Source organism: Serinus canaria, chromosome 25 (genome assembly GCF_022539315.1).
Source record: "Serinus canaria isolate serCan28SL12 chromosome 25, serCan2020, whole genome shotgun sequence".
NCBI lineage: Eukaryota > Metazoa > Chordata > Aves > Passeriformes > Fringillidae > Serinus > Serinus canaria.
The window spans coordinates 10897722-10915759 of record NC_066338.1 but is presented as its reverse complement, the minus strand read 5'-3'; the positions used below and the strand labels follow the sequence as shown (position 1 = coordinate 10915759).

Genomic DNA, 18038 nt, shown 5'->3' with positions numbered 1-18038 from the left:
TTGGCAACTTCAGGAAACCCCAAAAGCCACCCTCACAGATGTTTCCTGGTTTCACACCCGCCAGGGCCCGAGTGATCCCCACCGAGCTGTTCCTGAGCTCCCTGCCACAAACCTCTGTCACACCAGGCTTGGATTTGCCCTTTTCAGAGAATCCCAGAATGGTTTGGGTCAAAAGGGATCTTAAAGACCATCTCAGTCCCACCTGAGACCCCTTCCACTATCCCAGGTTGCTCCAAGCTCCATCCAGCCTGGCCTTGGACACTTCCAGGGATCCAGGGGCATCCCCACCCTCACAGGGAGGAATTTCTTCCTAAAACCCCACCTGTGTCAGTGGGAAGCCATTCCCTGTGTCCTGTCACTACAGACCCCTGTCCCAAGTCCCTCTCCATCTCTGTGGAGCCTCTTCAGGCACTGGCAGGAGCTCTGAGCTCTCCTGGAGCCTCTTCAGGTACTCAGGAGCTACTGAGCTCTCCTGGAGCCTCTTCAGGCACTGGCAGGAGCTCTGAGCTCTCTCTGGAGCCTCTTCAGGTACTGGCAGGAGCTCTGAGCTCTCCCTGGAGCCTCTTCAGGTACTCAGGAGTTACTGAGCTCTCCCTGGAGCCTTCTCAGCTGCAGGTGAGCACCCCCAGCTCTCCCAGCCTGGCTCAGATCACAGCCTCCTCCTCCTCCTGCTGGGATCCCAGAGCTCCAGGTGGGACAGTCCCACTCACAGAACTCCTTGACACAAGTGGGTCACGGGCTCCACCTTTCCCACAGGAGCTGCAGCCTGAGGTTCTCCCTCCCTCAACCCAATTCACCCCACTCCCAGCGAGGCACTGCAGGGCTGTGGGTTTTTTGGGGAAGGAGCTTTGCTGACCCAGCACATAACTTTAGCTCTGCATGAATCAGTTGCTGTGCAGTCTGCAAACACATCAATTGTGGCCTGACAGGAGGAGGAAGGAAACACACAATCTTCCCTTGGATTAAACCAGGGATTTCGACAGTCCTCAAACAGCTGCGAGGGGACTCAGCCACCCAGCAGCTCCTGAGCCATTGAGCAAGGAGAAACCCCTTCTACTCACAGAGGTTCAACAAGCTCAGGAACCAACACAGCACAAAATCCCTGAATTCCAGAATCCCTGAGGTTGGAAAAACCCTCCAGGACCAGCGAGTCCCCCTGTGACCGATCCCTGCCAGAGCCCTGAGTGCCACATCCAGATGTTCCTCAGACACCTCCAGGGATGGGCACTCCACCACCACCCTCAGCAGCCCCTTCCAGTGCCTGACAACCTTTTCCATGAAGAAATTCCTCCTGGAATGTGTGGATGTGGCACTTGGGGACACATTTCAGCGATGACCTGGCAGGGCTGGGTTAATGGTTGGACTTGAGGGTCTCGGAGGGTTTTTCCAACTTTAATAATTCCATGATTCCAAGTCTGGGAGAAACTCCACTTCCCAGCTACCCCTCAAGGGAGCACTCCCAGAGAGCAGGACAGGGACAGTGGGCAGGAGAGGTGCCAGCTCTGCCTCAAGCAGCCAGAAACATCATGTGGATGTGGCACTTGGGGACACATTTCAGTGACAATCAGGCAGGGCTGGGTTAGTGGTTGGACTTGAGGGTCTCAGAGGGTTTTTCCACTCCCAGGAGAGCAGGACAGGGACGGTGGGCAGGAGAGGGGCCAGCTCTGCCTCAAGCAGCCAGAAACATCGTGTGGATGTGGCACTTGGGGACACATTTCAGTGACAATCTGGCACCACTGGGTTAGTGGTTGGACTCGAGGGTCTCAGAGGGCTTTTCCACTCCCAGGAGAGCAGGACAGGGACGGTGGGCAGGAGAGGTGCCAGCTCTGCTTGAGGCAGCCAGAAACATCGAGTGGATGTGGCACTTGGGGACACATTTCAGTGATGACCTGGCAGGGCTGGGTTAGTGGTTGGACTCGAGGGTCTCAGAGGGTTTTTCCACTCCCAGGAGAGCAGGACAGGGACAGTGGGCAGGAGAGGTGCCAGCTCTGCTTGAAGCAGCCAGAAACATCGAGTGGATGTGGCACTTGGGGACACATTTCAGTGACAATCAGGCAGGGCTGGGTTAGTGGTTGGACTCGAGGGTCTCAGAGGGTTTTTCCACTCCCAGGACAGCAGGACAGGGACGGTGGGCAGGAGAGGGGCCAGCTCTGCCTCAAGCAGCCAGAAATATCGTGTGGATGTGGCACTTGGGGACACATTTCAGTGATGACCTGGCAGGGCTGGGTTAGTGGTTGGACTCGAGGGTCTCAGAGGGTTTTTCCACACCCAGGACAGCAGGACAGGGATGGTGGGCAGGAGAGGGGCCAGCTCTGCCTCAAGCAGCCAGAAACATCCCTGGGCACGGAGCTCTGACACCAAATCCTTGTTCCCATCCTGCTCAGGAGCATTTCCCCCTTGTCCCAGCACACAGGACAGAGAACAGAGATGGACCGACCACCGCTGCCAACATCTGGCTTTAAATAATTAATAAAGAAATAAAGAAAAATCAAGAAATAAAGAATAAATAAAGAATATTAAAGTCCTAGAAACAGCTGGTTCTTGCTTCCCCAGGGTCAACCAGCCTTGACACAAACCACAGAACCCACAGCTCACATCAGAGCTGCCCGTCCACACCACATCCCACGGAGAGCAGCGCACACCGCGTCCCCTGCTCCGGGCACAACCCACCCCGCAGGACAAGCAGGAGCCGTGGCCAGTTTGCCACCCAGCAAGAAAAAAAGCCTGGGAGGGCTGGGGGGTGGCCCCACGAGCCCCTCGGGCGCCCAAGGCATGCGGCCTGGGAGGAAAAACATCTTGGAAAAGTGGCTGAATATTTCGGCTCTGAAACGCCGGCGGCGGCGCAGGAACGGAGGCTCGTCAGGAATGCAATCCCCAGGGCTGCTGAAATCCATCGGTTTCCTACTTTCCTTTTTTTTATAGGGAATGATCCGTTTGATACATTTACATAATGCCATAATCTGGAGGAATTTCTGTCTCTTTCCCCCCCTCCACAGACATCCTCTCAGCGGGAGAACAAGACCGTCTCTGTGACGGCACCGCGCTCCGTGGATAAACACTGCTCCTGGGGACAATTTTCCTTAATTAGAAGTATGTTAACAGGACGAGCACAAAGACAAACTCCCGCCCCCGAGGGCGCCCGACGGCCGGACAGACACCCCGAGGGTCCAGCACGGCCCCCCTGCTCCCAGGAACAGCCAAGTCCTTGTGTCCGAGCAGGGCAGGAGGGGAACGGCTGCCACCACCACACACGGCCACAGCCGTCACGTCAGCCTCGTTGCCTCAGCAAAGCAGGCTCGAAAATAAATAAATTCACCCCCCTCTCTGCTGAGATGTTTCTCTGCGAGGAGGAACCGCTGGGTGGAAGCCGGTGGCCCTCGGCCAGGACGTCTGACTCGGCTCTGGGATGGATCCCTGGGGCTCTGCGCGCACTCACGCCCGGCCAAACGTTCCTCGGGGGGTGACACGGCCCCCACAGAGGGACATCCCAGCCTGGGGACAGGCTGGAGCACTGCCCTTCTCCAGGCAGCCCTGGGAGGACACCCAGTCCAGGGCTGTCTGTGCCTTGGACCCCCAGGGCAGCAGCACTGAAGGGGAACCGCGTCCAAGGCATCACCAGAACCTCTCCAGCTCCTCTCTGACACCATCTCCAGCTCCCCAAGGTAGGGACACCCCAAAATCACCCCAAAATTGCCTCTTCTTCTCTATTCTGGTGCAGCACCATGGCTGTATCTGAAGGGGAACCATGTCCAAGAACCTCTCCAGAACCATGACCAGAACCTCTCCAGCCCTTCTCTGACACCATCTCCAGCTCCATAGGGTGGGGACACCCCAAACCTGCCTCCTGCTCCAGTGCAGCACCATGGCTGCAGGGAAATCTCCCATGTCCAAGGCATCACCAGAACATCTCCAGCCCCTCTCTGACACCATCTCCAGCTCCCCAGAGTGGGGACACCCCAAACCTGCCTCTTCTTCAGGCCATGTTCTATTCTGGTGCAGCACCATGGCTGCATTTGAAGGGGAACCGTGTCCAAGCAGTCACTGACACCTCTCCAGCCCCTCTCTGACACCTCTCCAGCTCCCCAAGGTAGGGACACCCCAAACCTGCCTCCTCTTCTCTATTCTGGTGCAGCACCATGGCTGTATCTGCAGGGGAACCCTGTCCAAGAACCTCTCCAGAACCATGACCAGAACCTCTCCAGCCCCTCTCTGACACCATCTCCAGCTCCCCAAGGTAGGGACACCCCAAAATCACCCCAAAATTGCCTCTTCTTCTCTATTCTGGTGCAGCACCATGGCTGTATCTGCAGGGGAACCGTGTCCAAGGCATCTCCAGCCCCTCTCTGACACCATCTCCAGCTCCCCAGGGTGGGCACACCCCAAACTTTCACTCCTCCCCATGTCCTGGCTCAACCCCGCAGCATCCCTGCAGAGCCTGGCTGAGGCACAGGAGGTGGGAAGAGCAGGAACAGGGATGGAATGAGCTGTGGAGGGCAGCCAAGGGACTGCTAATTACTCTGCCTTAATGAGCCCATTCCATGGGCACAACTATTCCACAGAGGCTGAGGGAGGCACGGGGCACTTGGCTTCCTTCTGGGTGAGAGGAGAGAGACACAGGCTCGATGGGAACCCGTCACTGGGGTGATCTGGGGGGAGGAGAGAGCAGAAATGGGGCCAGCGTGGGCAGGAAGGGTCCCAAGGGGCTCCTGCAGTGAGCCTGGCACGAGGCAGAGCAGCATGGACACACAGATGTGTGCTGGGACAGACAGATGTGTGCTGGGACACACAGACAGATGTGTGCTGGGACAGACACGCTCCTGCCCATGTGAAATCAATCCCATCCCTGGGCACTGAGGACTCAGGACATTCCGTGGGAATGCAGCTCAGCCCTGGCACCGCAGCCCGGGGGGGTTGCAGGGGGTCTCAGTGCCCTTGGGGGATTTATTTCTGTTCCCTGTGAGAGGAAACAGCAGGTAAGGGGAGCCAGAGGTGCTGGGCAGAGCCACAGCAGGGTCCTGAGAGTCAGATCTTCGTTAACAGACTGATTAAAATCCCCATCATGACGTTGTCCCCTGCCACACAATGAGCTGGTGACAGCTCCAGACAGTCCCTGTGTCCTCCACCCCCTGTTCCCCCCATCCCCTGCTCCCTCCAGCTCCTGCTTGCCTTCATCCCCTGCTCCCACCCAATCCCATGTGGTCCCTGCTCTCCCCTATTCCCTTCTCCCACCCATCCCATTCCCTGCTCCCATCCATCCTGGTCCCTGCTCTCCCCTGTCCCCTTCTCCCCTCCGTGTCCTGCTCCAGTTTATCCCTTGCTCCCATTTATCCCCTGCTCCCATTTATCCCCTGCTCCCATTTATCCCCTGCTCCCATTTATTCCTTGCTCCCATTTATCCCCTGATTCCATTTATCCCCTTCTCTCTCCCATCCCCTGCTCTCCCCTGTCCCCTGCTCCCCTCCTGTCCTTCTCCCATTTATCCCCTGCTCCCATTTATCCCCTGCTCCCATTTTTCCCTTGCTCCCATTTATTCCTTGCTCCCATTTTTCCCTTGCTCCCATTTATTCCTTGCTCCCATTTTTCCCCTGCTCTCCCCCATCCCCTGCTCACCCCTGTCCCCTTCTCCCCTCCATGTCCTGCTCCCATTTATCCCCTGCTCCCATTTATCCCCTGATTCCATTTATCCCCTGCTCTCCCCATTCCCTGATTTCCCCCATCCCCTGCTCTCCCCTATCCCCTTCTCCCCTCCATGTCCTTCTCCCATTTATCCCCTGCTCCCATTTATCCCTTGCTCTCCCCATCCCCTTCTCTTCCCCAGCTCCCACTTTCCTCCCTCACTGCAACAAGAACAGCCATAAACAGTTAAAAAAGAAAAAAAAGCCCAACAGAAAGGAACCACGAGATGAAGTTACCAATCATCCCCCTCTCCTGCCAAGTGAGTTCACGTCGGAGCCTCTTTCTTGGCCAGGATGAGGCAGCAAGGAAGAAAAATAGCTTTCCATGCAAAGTGGGGGAAGAAATGTACTTGGATTCCTCTGCAGAGCAACACGGCCCTGAAATCAATCTGTCCCAGCAGCCACAGCTCCTCTCTGTGCCTGCTGGCACGGGGACAGGCCATTCCCAGTGACAGAGAAATGGAGCCCATGAAAACACCCCCCGAGCTGGGCAGCTTGGGATTGATGCTGCCCGGGAAGGGATTTTGATGGTGGCCAGATTGCTGGTGTTTAGGGCTTATAATGCACTCAGGATCAAATGTCCTGATATTTCAAACCCCTTCCCGGGGCTTGGTTTAGAAAGGAAAACAACAAACTTTAAACTGAGAAATAATAAATCATGGCACCTCTGCAGCCGCTCGCCAGCAGCCCTGCATGCAGCCTGCTGAGCTGCAGAATTCCTGCCTGCTCCTCCTGGGAAGGAGCAGAGCTGGACTGGGAGAGCAGAGCTGGACTGGGAATGAGCAGAGCTGGGACTGGGAAAGAGCAGGGTTGGGACTGGGAAAGAGCAGGGTTGGACTGGGAAAGAGCAGGGTTGGACTGGGAGAGCAGAGCTGGGACTGGGAAAGAGCAGAGCTGGGACTGGGAGAGCAGAGCTGGACTGGGAAGGAGCAGAGTTGAACTGGGAGAGCAGGGTTGGACTGGGAGAGCAGAGCTGGGACTGGGAGAGAGCAGGGTTGGACTGGGAGAGCAGAGCTGGACTGGGAGAGCAGAGCTGGGACTGGGAAAGAGCAGGGTTGGACTGGGAGAGCAGAGCTGGGACTGGGAGAGCAGAGGTGGACTGGGAGAGAGCAGTGCTTGGACTGGGAGAGCAGTGCTGGACTGGGAGAGAAGAGCTGGAACTGGGAAAGAGCAGGGTTGGACTGGGAGAGCAGAGCTGGGACTGGGAGAGCAGAGCTGGGACTGGGAGAGCAGAGCTGGGACTGGGAAGGAGCAATGCTGGACTGGGAGGGTGGCATTGGGACTGGGAGAGCAGTGCTGGGACTGGGAGGGTGGCACTGGGACTGGGAGGGTGGCACTGGGACTGGGAGGGAGCAGCACCAGGGCTGGGATGAGGCAGTGCCAGCTGCCAGCACAATCAATGCATTCCCTGGCATCACCAAGCTCAGCTGCTGATCAGATCCTCCCAGTTCTGACCAGGCAAAAAACCACAGAAAAGGGGAAAAATAAAAAGAAAAAAAGGGGGAAAAGAAACCGAAAGAGCACCAGAAGGGGAGGGGAAGGGCAGGGAGAGGGGAGCCACCCCAAGAGCCAGGGAGAAGCCCCGTGCCCTGGCTCCTGTTCCCGGTATTTTTCCACAGTGCAAGCAAAGGGCTCCTGCCCCGCCCTGAGAGCCGAGTGTCACCCGATCACAGAGCACCGGAGACGGGGATTTAACACCTCTGTCAACGCCAGCCTGGGCACCCAGAGGTGACCAGCACAGCCCTGGCCTGCTGCCAGCTAAAGGTGGCCCCCCCTAAGGACAGCCCGGGCTCTAGAGAGGTGCTCCCACCTCCTGGTGTCCCCTCTAGGGGACAGGGACATGAATCTGATGGAAGGAGGCACAAATCCCCCAGCAGGGCTGCTTCCCTCGAGGATTGCTCAAGGATGTGACCCCTGAGAAATGGCCCCAGGATGGGGGGACAAGGCCAGCAGGATAAGCCTGGAGAGCTGGGGGAGCTGGGGGAGCAGAGAGTTCTGGCCATGACACAGGAAGCAGCAGCACCAGAGCCCAGCAACAGATTTTAATTATTATTTTTTAGTGCTCTGTTTGGCTCAGAAATTCCTTGGAAGCCCAACTCCAAACAAACAAGGACATTGTCTGGGGAAACACGTGGAGGTTGGAATCTGCTTGAGAAAACCCACGGGATCACAAAGTCCCCGGAGGTCAAGGATCTGCCACGGAACACAGAGGGTCCAAGGGGAGCTGTGACAGGTCCCCAGCTGTCCCCTGCCCCACTCCAGAGGGGCTCAGGGCCGGCAGGGGGTTCAGAGTGAACCCCCCTGTGCCATCCTGATGCTCCAAGGGGTCAGGACAGCCTGAGCCTCTGTCCTTGAGCCTGCCAGGATCCTCCCGGCCAGGAACACTGCAGGATTGTCACACGGAGAGGAGGAGAGGGACAGCAGGATGGGAGGAAGGATAAGACAAGTTCCTCTTGTTACAATTCAGTGCTGGCAGGAAGGACAAGCCCTTCCCGTGCCTCATCCCCATCACGGGGGTGAGCACAGAGGGACACCGGGCATCCCCTGTGCCACTTCCAAGGTCCCTGTGGAGATGGGGACAGGCTGGACCCCTCCCCACATCATCCCACCCGTGCTGGCCATTGGCACCAAGCCCTGAGGTGGCCAGAGCCCCCCCAGCCCACTCAGACTGATGGTGGAGAGAAACGATCCCATTCCAACACAGAGCAGGAATTTTTTTTGTAAGAGAAATGGATGGAAAGCTTCACCAGCCTCTGATTTTTCCCGTGTCCCCGGAAAAAGACCTGGGGGTAGGGAACCAGCCAGCTCAGATCAAGTGAGAAAATCAGTGCCTGTGACAAATACCCACGGGCAGCGAGGTGGGAGCCGAGGGGGAGGCGCTGCAGGAAGCCCTGAGGCTGCGGAGAGCAAAAAGCTTTGGGAGTGTGAGGAGCAGGGGAACAATAAAGCTCCGAGGACATCGGGCCGTGCCCAGGGCTGCTAACAGCCCTCACTGAACACATCTCCCGCAGCTCAAGTGGCAGGAATCTCTGCAGGAGCCGAGCAGGACAGGGAGGCAGGGGAGCTCATCCCTGCAGCTGGAGCTCTCCAGCCCCTCAGCATCAATCTCTCCCCATCAGATGCCAGCTCAAGCCCCATTAGCAGCAGGCACCAGGGAGGCCCCGGTCCTGCTGGGAGCAGATAATGCCATAAAGAAGCAAATAAAGAGGGAAACCACTAATTGGATTCACAGTGTCCTGCAGGAGAGTGACATTATCTCCTCATCCCCAGCCCAGCTCACCCAGGGCTGGGGGAATTCACTCCTCCACTTCCTTTGTGATGAACCAGCTTGGCCCTGAGGGAGAGGGGCACCAAAAGAGACCCCCTAAATCCCAGGGACACCCCTAAATCCCAGGGACACTCCTAAATCCCAGGGACACCCCAAAATCCCGGGAGGGGAGCAGGAAGCTGAGCCCTGTCCTGCTCAGCTCCACGCTATCTATCGCCTGGGAGAGCAAAGGGTGAGGCCTCTCCCTAAAAATACACCCTGCCCTAAAAATACACAGGGTGAGCTCAAATTAACTGTGCACACACCCTCGGCAGTGCCCACAGCCTGCCCAGCCCAGCCACACACACACCCCAGGACCCCCTAGACCCCCAGGGTCCCCAGGGTGCCCAGGATCCCCAGAACCCCCAGAACCCACAGGATCCCAAAGACCCCCGGGACCCCCAGGATCCCCAGGGCCCCCAGGATCCCCAGAACCCCCAGAATTCCAAAGACCCCCGGGACCCCCCAGGACCCCCAAGACCCCCAGCACCCCCAGACTCCCAGGATCCCCAGGACTCTCAGGACCTCCAGGATCCCCAGAACCCCCAGAATCCACAGGATCCCAAAGACCCCCCCAAGACCCCCAGGACTCCCAGGATCCCCATGACCCTCAGAATCCCCAGAATCCCCAGGATCCCCAGGACTCTCAGGACCCCCAGGACCCCCGGGACCTCCAGGATCCCCAGGACCTCCAGGACTCTCAGGACCCCCAGGACCCCCGGGACCTCCAGGATCCCCAGGACCTCCAGGACTCTCAGGACCCCCTACAACCCCCAGCATCCCCAGGGCCCCCAGAACCCCCAGGACCCCCAGGATCCCAGCTCAAACCCCACTGCCCTCAGCAGAGAATCCCCCTCAGCTCCAAGATCCACCCAGGACCTTCACTCCTCTGCAGAAATCTGTCCATCCCAATTTGCTGGATGAGCCATTGCTCACCCAGCAGCACAGTGGGTGGGGTAAGGGGATCCCTCTTCCCCCTGGAAGCCTGCCCAGTTTCAGGAGGCAAAAAACACCCCCAGGGGAAGCAAAGACCTGACAGAGACCCACTGCAAGCCCCAGACCCTCCAATTCCACCCTGAGTGACTTGAGCAGTGCCAGGAATGGTGTCCCACATCCCAGCTCTCCCCAGCCGTGGCACTCACTGCTCTGTGCAGGCAGGGAAGGTGCTGGAAGCCCACAAGGACACCTCAGAGAGCACCAAAATCCCAACCAGTAACTCTCCCTCCCATCCAGACTGCAGAGCTGGGAGCAGCAAGCCCAAACAGGACACGGAGCTGTGACCACACTCGTCCTGGCCACAGAGCCACCAGCAGAAGGAAACTGCCACCAGCCACTCACACCACGGCTCAGTGCCACCCACAGAGGCACCTTTGGGTTGGGAGTTTGTTCTTGGTCACTTTTTGGGGTGGGACTCAGTCATTTTTTTGGGGTGTGACCAAAGGAAGCAAGAGCTGCCACCCCAAAACCTGCTCCACTCCCCCCTGTACCATTTCTCCTCATATCTGCACACCAAGAAATTACTAAACTGGATGAAAATAATAAAAAAAAGAAAAGGGAATGACCTGTGGGAAGCTGCCTCCTTCCCAGTTTCACCCCCCCCATGGCCTGGGAATTGGGGATGGGGGGTGGGCACTCACGGTGCAGGCTCAGGGAGATGTTGATGGACCTTTCCTCCACAAAGCCCTTCAGGTTGGGGATCTTGGCACACTTGAGGATGGTCTGGGAGGCACTGTCACCCACGTGGACCCAGCAGACCGTGTCCTCCACGTAGTTGAAGTCCATGGCCGTGGTCTGCTTGGCGCTGGTGGGGGTGATGTTGGGCACGGGGGCCCCGCTCAGGTAGGTGGCCAGGATGTTCTGGGAGTTGGCAATGAGCAGCACAGGAGGGCGATCCACGGGCTCTGGGGGCAAGGAGGGGACAATAGGGTCAGGGCACACCCCAATCCTGTGTCTGTCACCCCCAGGAAGAGCCCGATGTGGAGCACTCAGGGCAGGGCCGTGGTCTGCAGAGCTGCCCTGAAGCACCTCCAGGAGATGCCCCTGCTGAGGCTCTCACCGTTCTTGGCTTTGCAGGATCTGTTGTCTGGCTGCAGGAGATAGCCCTCGACACAGCTGCAGGTGTAGGAGCCCTCTGTGTTGGTGCATGTCTGGCTGCAGGTCCCATACACGGTGCATTCGTCAAAGTCTGGGAAAAACAGGGGAAAAAAAAACAATTTTGGACCAGAAAAAAACTCCTTTGCTGCTTGAAGAGGAAATGAAGCTCCACAGTTTCTCCAAGGTGGAGCTGGAGAGGAGGGGATGATCCCTGAGCCAAAGGGACCCTCACATCAGCCTGCCAGGGAATCCCATCCCATGGATCCCATCCCATCAATCCCATCCCATGGATCCCAACCTAGCCCATCAATCCCATCCCATCCCATCCCATCCCATCCCATCCCATCCCATCCCATCCCATCCCATCCCATCAATCCTATCCCATCCCATCCATAAATCCAACCCCACAAATCCTGTCCCATAAATCCCATCCCATCCCATGGATCCCATCCCATAAATCCCATGCCATAAATCCAATCCCATAAATCCAATCCCACAAACCCCATCCTATCAATCCCATCCCATCAATCCTATCCCATCCGATCCCATCCCATCCCATAAATGCCATCCCATGGATCCCATCCCATCAATCCCATCTCACAAATCCCATAAATCCCATCAATCCTATTCCATCCCACCCCATCCCATAAATCACATCAATCCCATCCCATGGATCCCATCACATCAATCCCATCCCACAAATCCCATAAATCCCATGCCATAAATCCAATCCCACAAATCCCATCCTATCAATCCCATCCCATCGATCCCATCCCATCCCATAAATCCCATCCCATGCCATCAATCCTATCCCAAAAATCCCATCCTATCAATCCCATCCCATCAATCCCATCCCATCCCATGGATCCCACCCCATCCCACCTGCCCTGTGCTGACCCCAGCTCTCCCCATCCCCGTTCCCACACAGCCAAGCCCCGGCGCTGCTGCCAGCAGTGACATCGGCCCCATCCCCGAGCAGCCGCTGTCCCCAGCAGGCAGTGGGGGCTCTGCCCAGCCCAGCCCCACCTCTGCAGCTCCTCCTGTCCTCGGCCAGCTGGAAGGAGTGGTTGCAGTAGCACACGGGGCCGTTCAGCGTGGGGGCACAGTGGTGCTGGCAGCCCAGAGCCGAGCAGTTGGCCAGTTGTTCTGCAGGGACAGGGGGGTGGAAGAGAGAGGATGTCACTCAGGATGGACACCGGGGACCAAGGGTTGGGTGAGCAGGATCACCTGACGCCATCAGGATCACCAAACTCCATCAGGATCACCACATCCCATTAGGATCACCAGACCCCATTAGGATCACCTGACCCCATCAGGATCACCTGACCCAATCAGGATCACCAGACCCCATTAGGATCACCAGACCCCATCAGGATCACCAGACCCCATTAGGATCACCAGACTCCATCAGGATCACCAGACCCCATCAGGATCACCAGACTCCATCAGGATCACCAGACCCCATCAGGATCACCAGACCCCATTAGGATCACCAGACTCCATCAGGATCACCAGACCCCATCAGGATCACCAGACCCCATCAGGATCACCACATCCCATTAGGATCACCTGACCCCATCAGGATCACCTGACCCCATCAGGATCACCAGACTCCATCAGGATCACCAGACCCCATCAGGATCACCACATCCCATTAGGATCACCTGACCCCATCAGGATCACCTGACCCAATCAGGATCACCAGACCCCATTAGGATCACCAGACCCCATCAGGATCACCTGACCCAATCAGGATCACCAGACCCCATTAGGATCACCAGACCCCATTAGGATCACCAGACCCCATCAGGATCACCAGACCCCATTAGGATCACCAGACTCCATCAGGATCACCAGACCCCATCAGGATCACCACATCCCATTAGGATCACCTGACCCCATCAGGATCACCTGACCCAATCAGGATCACCAGACCCCATTAGGATCACCAGACCCCATCAGGATCACCAGACCCCATTAGGATCACCAGACCCCATCAGGATCACCAGACCCCATTAGGATCACCAGACCCCATCAGGATCACCAGACCCCATCAGGATCACCACATCCCATTAGGATCACCTGACCCCATCAGGATCACCTGACCCAATCAGGATCACCAGACCCCATTAGGATCACCAGACCCCATCAGGATCACCAGACCCCATTAGGATCACCAGACCCCATCAGGATCACCAGACCCCATTAGGATCACCAGACCCCATCAGGATCACCAGACCCCATTAGGATCACCAGACCCCATCAGGATCACCAGACCCCATTAGGATCACCAGACCCCATTAGGATCACCTCACCCCATTAGGATCACCTCACCCCATTAGGATCACCAGACCCCATCAGGATCACCAGACCCCATTAGGATCACCTAACCCCATCAGGATCACCAGACCCCATTAGGATCACCTAACCTCATCAGGATCACCAGACTCCAATTAGGATCACCTAACCCCATTAGGATCACCAGACCCCATCAGGATCACCAAACCCCATTAGTATCACCTGACCCCATCAGGATCACCAGATCCCATCAGGATCACCAGACCCCATCAGGATCACCAGACCCCATTAGTATCACCTGACCCCATCAGGATCACCAAACCCCATTAGTATCACCTGACCCCATCAGGATCACCAGATCCCATCAGGATCACCAGACCCCATCAGGATCACCAGACCCCATCAGGATCACCAGACCCCATTAGGATCACCAGACCCCATCAGGATCACCTGATCCCATCAGGATTTGCTGGGAAATCTCACATTTCTCACCTCCCAGAGAGGAGAGAAGGACGGGGCCCCTCAGCAGAGGGAGGGAGTCAATGAGGGGTACCTGGCTGCTCCAGGGAGGGGGCTCTGAGCAGCCCCTGCCAGCCCCAGTGCTGCTGACTCTGTGCCAATTCCAGAGCCTGGCACCTCTTGTGCAGGGGAGTGGCATGGGGTGCAGATCCAGGGCATTCTGAGGGACGTGGATGCACCAGAGAGCCCAGAATTCCCCCCCTTTCCAACCCTGGAGTGCTCAGAGGGGACAATGAGGGGGCTCAGCACGGGGGCTCCACTGGCACTGCCACCCCCAGGACGTCTGCAAGGGCAGCAGAGATGGGGGAGCAGGGTGGGGGAGCACTGGTCCAGCAGCAGGAGCAGGAACAGGGGTTGGGGTGACAATCTGGGGTCATGGCTCAGGGTGACAGCTTGGGGTGATGGCTTGGGGTCATGTCTTGGGGTGACAGCTCAAGGTGATTGCTTGGGGTCATGTCTTGGGGTGACAGCTCAAGGTGATGGCTTGGGGTGATCACTTGGGGTGGTGGCTTGGGGTCATGTCTTGGGGTGACAGCTCAAGGTGATTGCTTGGGGTGACAGCTTGAGGTGATGGCTTGGGGTGACAGCTCAAGGTGATTGCTTGGGGTGACAGCTTGAGGTGACAGCTCGAGGTGATTGCTTGGGGTGATGTCTCAGGTGACAGCGCAAGGTGATTGCTTGGGGTGATCACTTGGGGTGATGGCTTGGGGTGACAGCTCAAGGTGACAGCTCACCTGCCCACGCCTGGGGCAGTGGCAGGCTGGGACTCGCAAGCAGCTGGGAGGAAATGGAGGAAATGCCTCCCTGGGGTGGCACCTGCCGTGGGCAGGGGGGATTTAGCATCCAGCTCAAGCAGCACCGAGGGCTGGCAGCCCCAGCGTGCCCAAACCTGTGAGTGCCAGGTGCCCAAAGCCCTGAGCAGCTGCCCCAGCAGGGCTCACGTGGCTCACGTGCTGCCCGGCCATGAAAAATCAGATCCCACTTAAGTAACGAGAGCTCTTACTGAAACATTAATTCTCAGCTCAGGCACAGCTGCAGGAGCTGCCCTGGGCTGCTCCCGTGGGATCCAGGCAGTGGAGAGGAGCTGGGTCCCAGCAGGGAGCCCTTTGGGGCCAGGGGGAGCAGGACAGGGCCCCCCCAGGCCAGGCAGGGAAGGGTTGGGGAGCAGAGAGGTCTGGAACACAAGGTCAGCCCGGGACACACATTTCTGAGCCATTAATCTGCACAGCAGCACGCTGGTTTAGGGAGTTTTCCAGCAGGATTAGCCACGGGGACAGGCCAGGAGCAGGGGACAAAGCTCCTGGAAATTAGGAAAAAACCACAGTGGTATCTCTTATCTGGACCAGAACCCCAGGCCTGGAGCTTTTAAGCCCAGGAGACAATGCAGCTATTTCATGGCTGCAGGCTCAGGAATGATGGGCATTTCACTTCCAAGCGGCTCTGGATAATCTCTGGATCTGTGACTGTGCTGAGCTGAGTGTGCTGGGGCTCACACTCGAGAGGACAAACCAGGCACCGCATCACTCCTACCCTATGGGGCAGCCCCCCTTTCCTGGGACCCCCAAACCTCTGTTTCTGGTCGCATCTCACAGCACTCACTTAGAAAAATATCTTTTCATGGGTGCACTGCTCTTGCACCAGCATCAAACCACGACAGACTGAGCTGAGTGTGTGGAGAGAAGAAACCAGGAACCTCATCACTCCTACCCCATGGGGCAGCCCCCCTTTCCTGGGACTGTGTGCCCCCCAAACTTCTCTTTCTGGTTGGGTTAGGGTTAGGGTTAGGGTTAGGGTTAGGGTTAGGGTTAGGGCTAGGGTTAGGGTTAGGGCTAGGGTTAGGGTTAGGGTTAGGGTTAGGGTTATCTCACAGCACTCACTTGTAAAAATATCTTTTCATGGGTTCATTGGTATTGCACCAGTGTCAAACCACGACAGACTGTGCTGAGCTGAGTGTGGTGGGGCTCACCTCAAGAGGACAAACCAGGCACCTCATCACTCCTACCCTATCGGGCAACCCCTCTTTCCTGGGACCCCCAAACCTCTGTTTCTGGTCGCATCTCACAGCACTCACTTATAAAAATATCCTCTCATGGGTGCACTGCTCTTGCACCAGCATCAAACCACGACAGACTGAGCTGTGTGTGGGGCTCACCTCAAGAGGACAAACCAGGCACCTCATCACTCCCACCCTGTTGGGGAGCACCCCTTGGGGCAGCCCCCCTTTGCCAGGACCCCCAAACCTACCCCGGCAGTGCGGGCCCTCGTCGGAGCCGTCGAAGCAGTCGTGGAGCCCGTTGCAGAGTTTGCTCATGTGGATGCAGAGCTCGGTGCCCAGGCAGTTGTGCTCGTTGGGTTGGCAGCGGGACACTTTGCTCTGGGGACCTGCAGGGCACCAAAGGGCACAGGGGTCAGCACAGGGACCGTGACTCTCTGGGTGCCAGCACTCTCCTTGTCCCGAGGCCGTGGCACGTGGGGGGCCCCCCTGAGCCCAGCACAAGGAGACCTAATCTCCATTATTAACTGGAAAAATTACAAAGGAAGGCAGGCTTTAGTTTTAAGCTCCTCTGAAAAGAAGCAAGGCATGGAGACAAACAACAAACACACCATAAAACGACCTGAAACCCCAGGAAAAGTTCCTGCAATGCCCAGCACGGCTTCACCCCAGGCTGGAGGTGGCTGCAGGGGTGACAAGAAGCCCTGGCACAGCCCCTGCAAATCCTGACCCCCTCCATGGGGTCTCCTCCTCTCCCTGCCCCAAATCCACACTTCAGGGTGTTCAACCCATCTCTGCCCAGCCAAAACACTGAAACCCCATTTCCCAGGGGCTGTTTGTGCCTCACCCTCCCCTCAGCAGGGCTGGCAGAAATAGCTCCGTGGATCCCCCCGGGCCCCCACGAGCACTGAGAAGGGCACAGCACACACCGTGTCCAGGCACGGTCCCATTTTAGCCCAGTCACCTTCACCAGAAGCTCCAAGAGCAGAGTTTGCCCTAAATAAGCTCCAGCTCTCCTTGGAGAGGAGTGTGACATCACACACAGAGCTCTGTGTGCTGGTACATCCTCGTCCCACACCTCTGAGGGACACTGGCTGTGGTCCCACCAGGACCCCTGGGCTAAAGGAGGGGATGAAAGCCCTTGGAAGCACACAGGGCTGTGGGAAGGGGACCACAAAGCCCAGGGCTTGTGACACCTTCCCACCCCCCAGTGCTGAGCAGGACCCTCAAACCATCCCAGCCAAAACTTCCCTCTGTCCATCCTGGGCAGTGACCCCCATTATTCCAGCTCAAGGGATGCCTGGAAAATGGGACTTTACCAAGCTCCAGATGCCAGATCTCTGCCCTGAATCTCAAACACATCCCAGTGTGCTCCCAGTGAGCAGACTGGCCTGGCACTGGGGTGAGGGCATCCTCCAGGACGCTCAGGCTCTGTCCCAGCCAGCAGGGATTTGAGCTCCCCCTCTTTCCCAGTCCCAGAGCACCCAGCAGATGATTCCTGGGAGAATTTCTTACCAAGTGCCACTGCACAGATTTATTTTTTGCAGAGGGTGGGCCGGCAGTAATTGCAAATTATGGGTTAATTAAGTAAGGTCGATATATGGACCAGAAGAATGGAGGGGCTGGAGGGAAGCACCCAATCCATCAGTCAGAACTGCTCTGCCGTGTCCATTATTCCCTACAAAGAGCCTGGATCAAACCACTTATCCCAAACAGGGCAGGATTAATCCACAAGCCACTTTGTTTGCTTTTGACCGTGTTGGAGCTAATAAATGAGCCAATTTATTACATGTGACAAGCTTGTGGTACACCCCGAGGAGCAGAATTAGACAGGAATGTTTAACCTCAAAAAACCACTCAGGAAAAAAAAAATAAAGGATAGAAAAAAAGCAATTCTTCCTCCTGCAGTTGATTTGGCAAACGCCCAGGGAGGTGCAGACGGGGTGGGGAACACAATGAGGGAAGAGCTGGAGGAGGAGGGGTGGGATGGTCCCACTTGTGCCATTGGGATGGACAGGGATGGCAGCACTGAGGGTCCTGGTGCTGCCTCTGGGTCACTCCAGAGCTCATGGGATGGACAGGGATGGCAGCACTGATCCGGCGCCCTGGTCCTCCGTCATGGTGCAGGTGCCCTCTGGGTCTGTCACTCCAG

General features: G+C 57.2%; 1 protein-coding gene across 6 annotated transcripts in view; it reads right to left on the bottom strand.

Annotated features, from left to right (window-relative positions):
- LRP1 (LDL receptor related protein 1) overlaps positions 1-18038 on the bottom strand; it is a 108247-nt gene that overhangs the window by 68006 nt on the left and 22203 nt on the right. For all 6 annotated transcript variants that reach the window (XR_007779572.1, XM_050983784.1, XM_050983787.1 and 3 more), the window contains exons 3-6: positions 16138-16275; positions 12103-12222; positions 11039-11167; positions 10620-10883 (exon numbers count right to left, since the gene is read on the bottom strand). Coding sequence is in view for 5 of the 6 variants with exons in the window: in XM_050983784.1 (XP_050839741.1) it covers positions 10620-10883; positions 11039-11167; positions 12103-12222; positions 16138-16275 (651 nt within the window). In the remaining variant the exon portion in view is untranslated. The remainder of the gene's footprint in view (positions 1-10619; positions 10884-11038; positions 11168-12102; positions 12223-16137; positions 16276-18038) is intronic.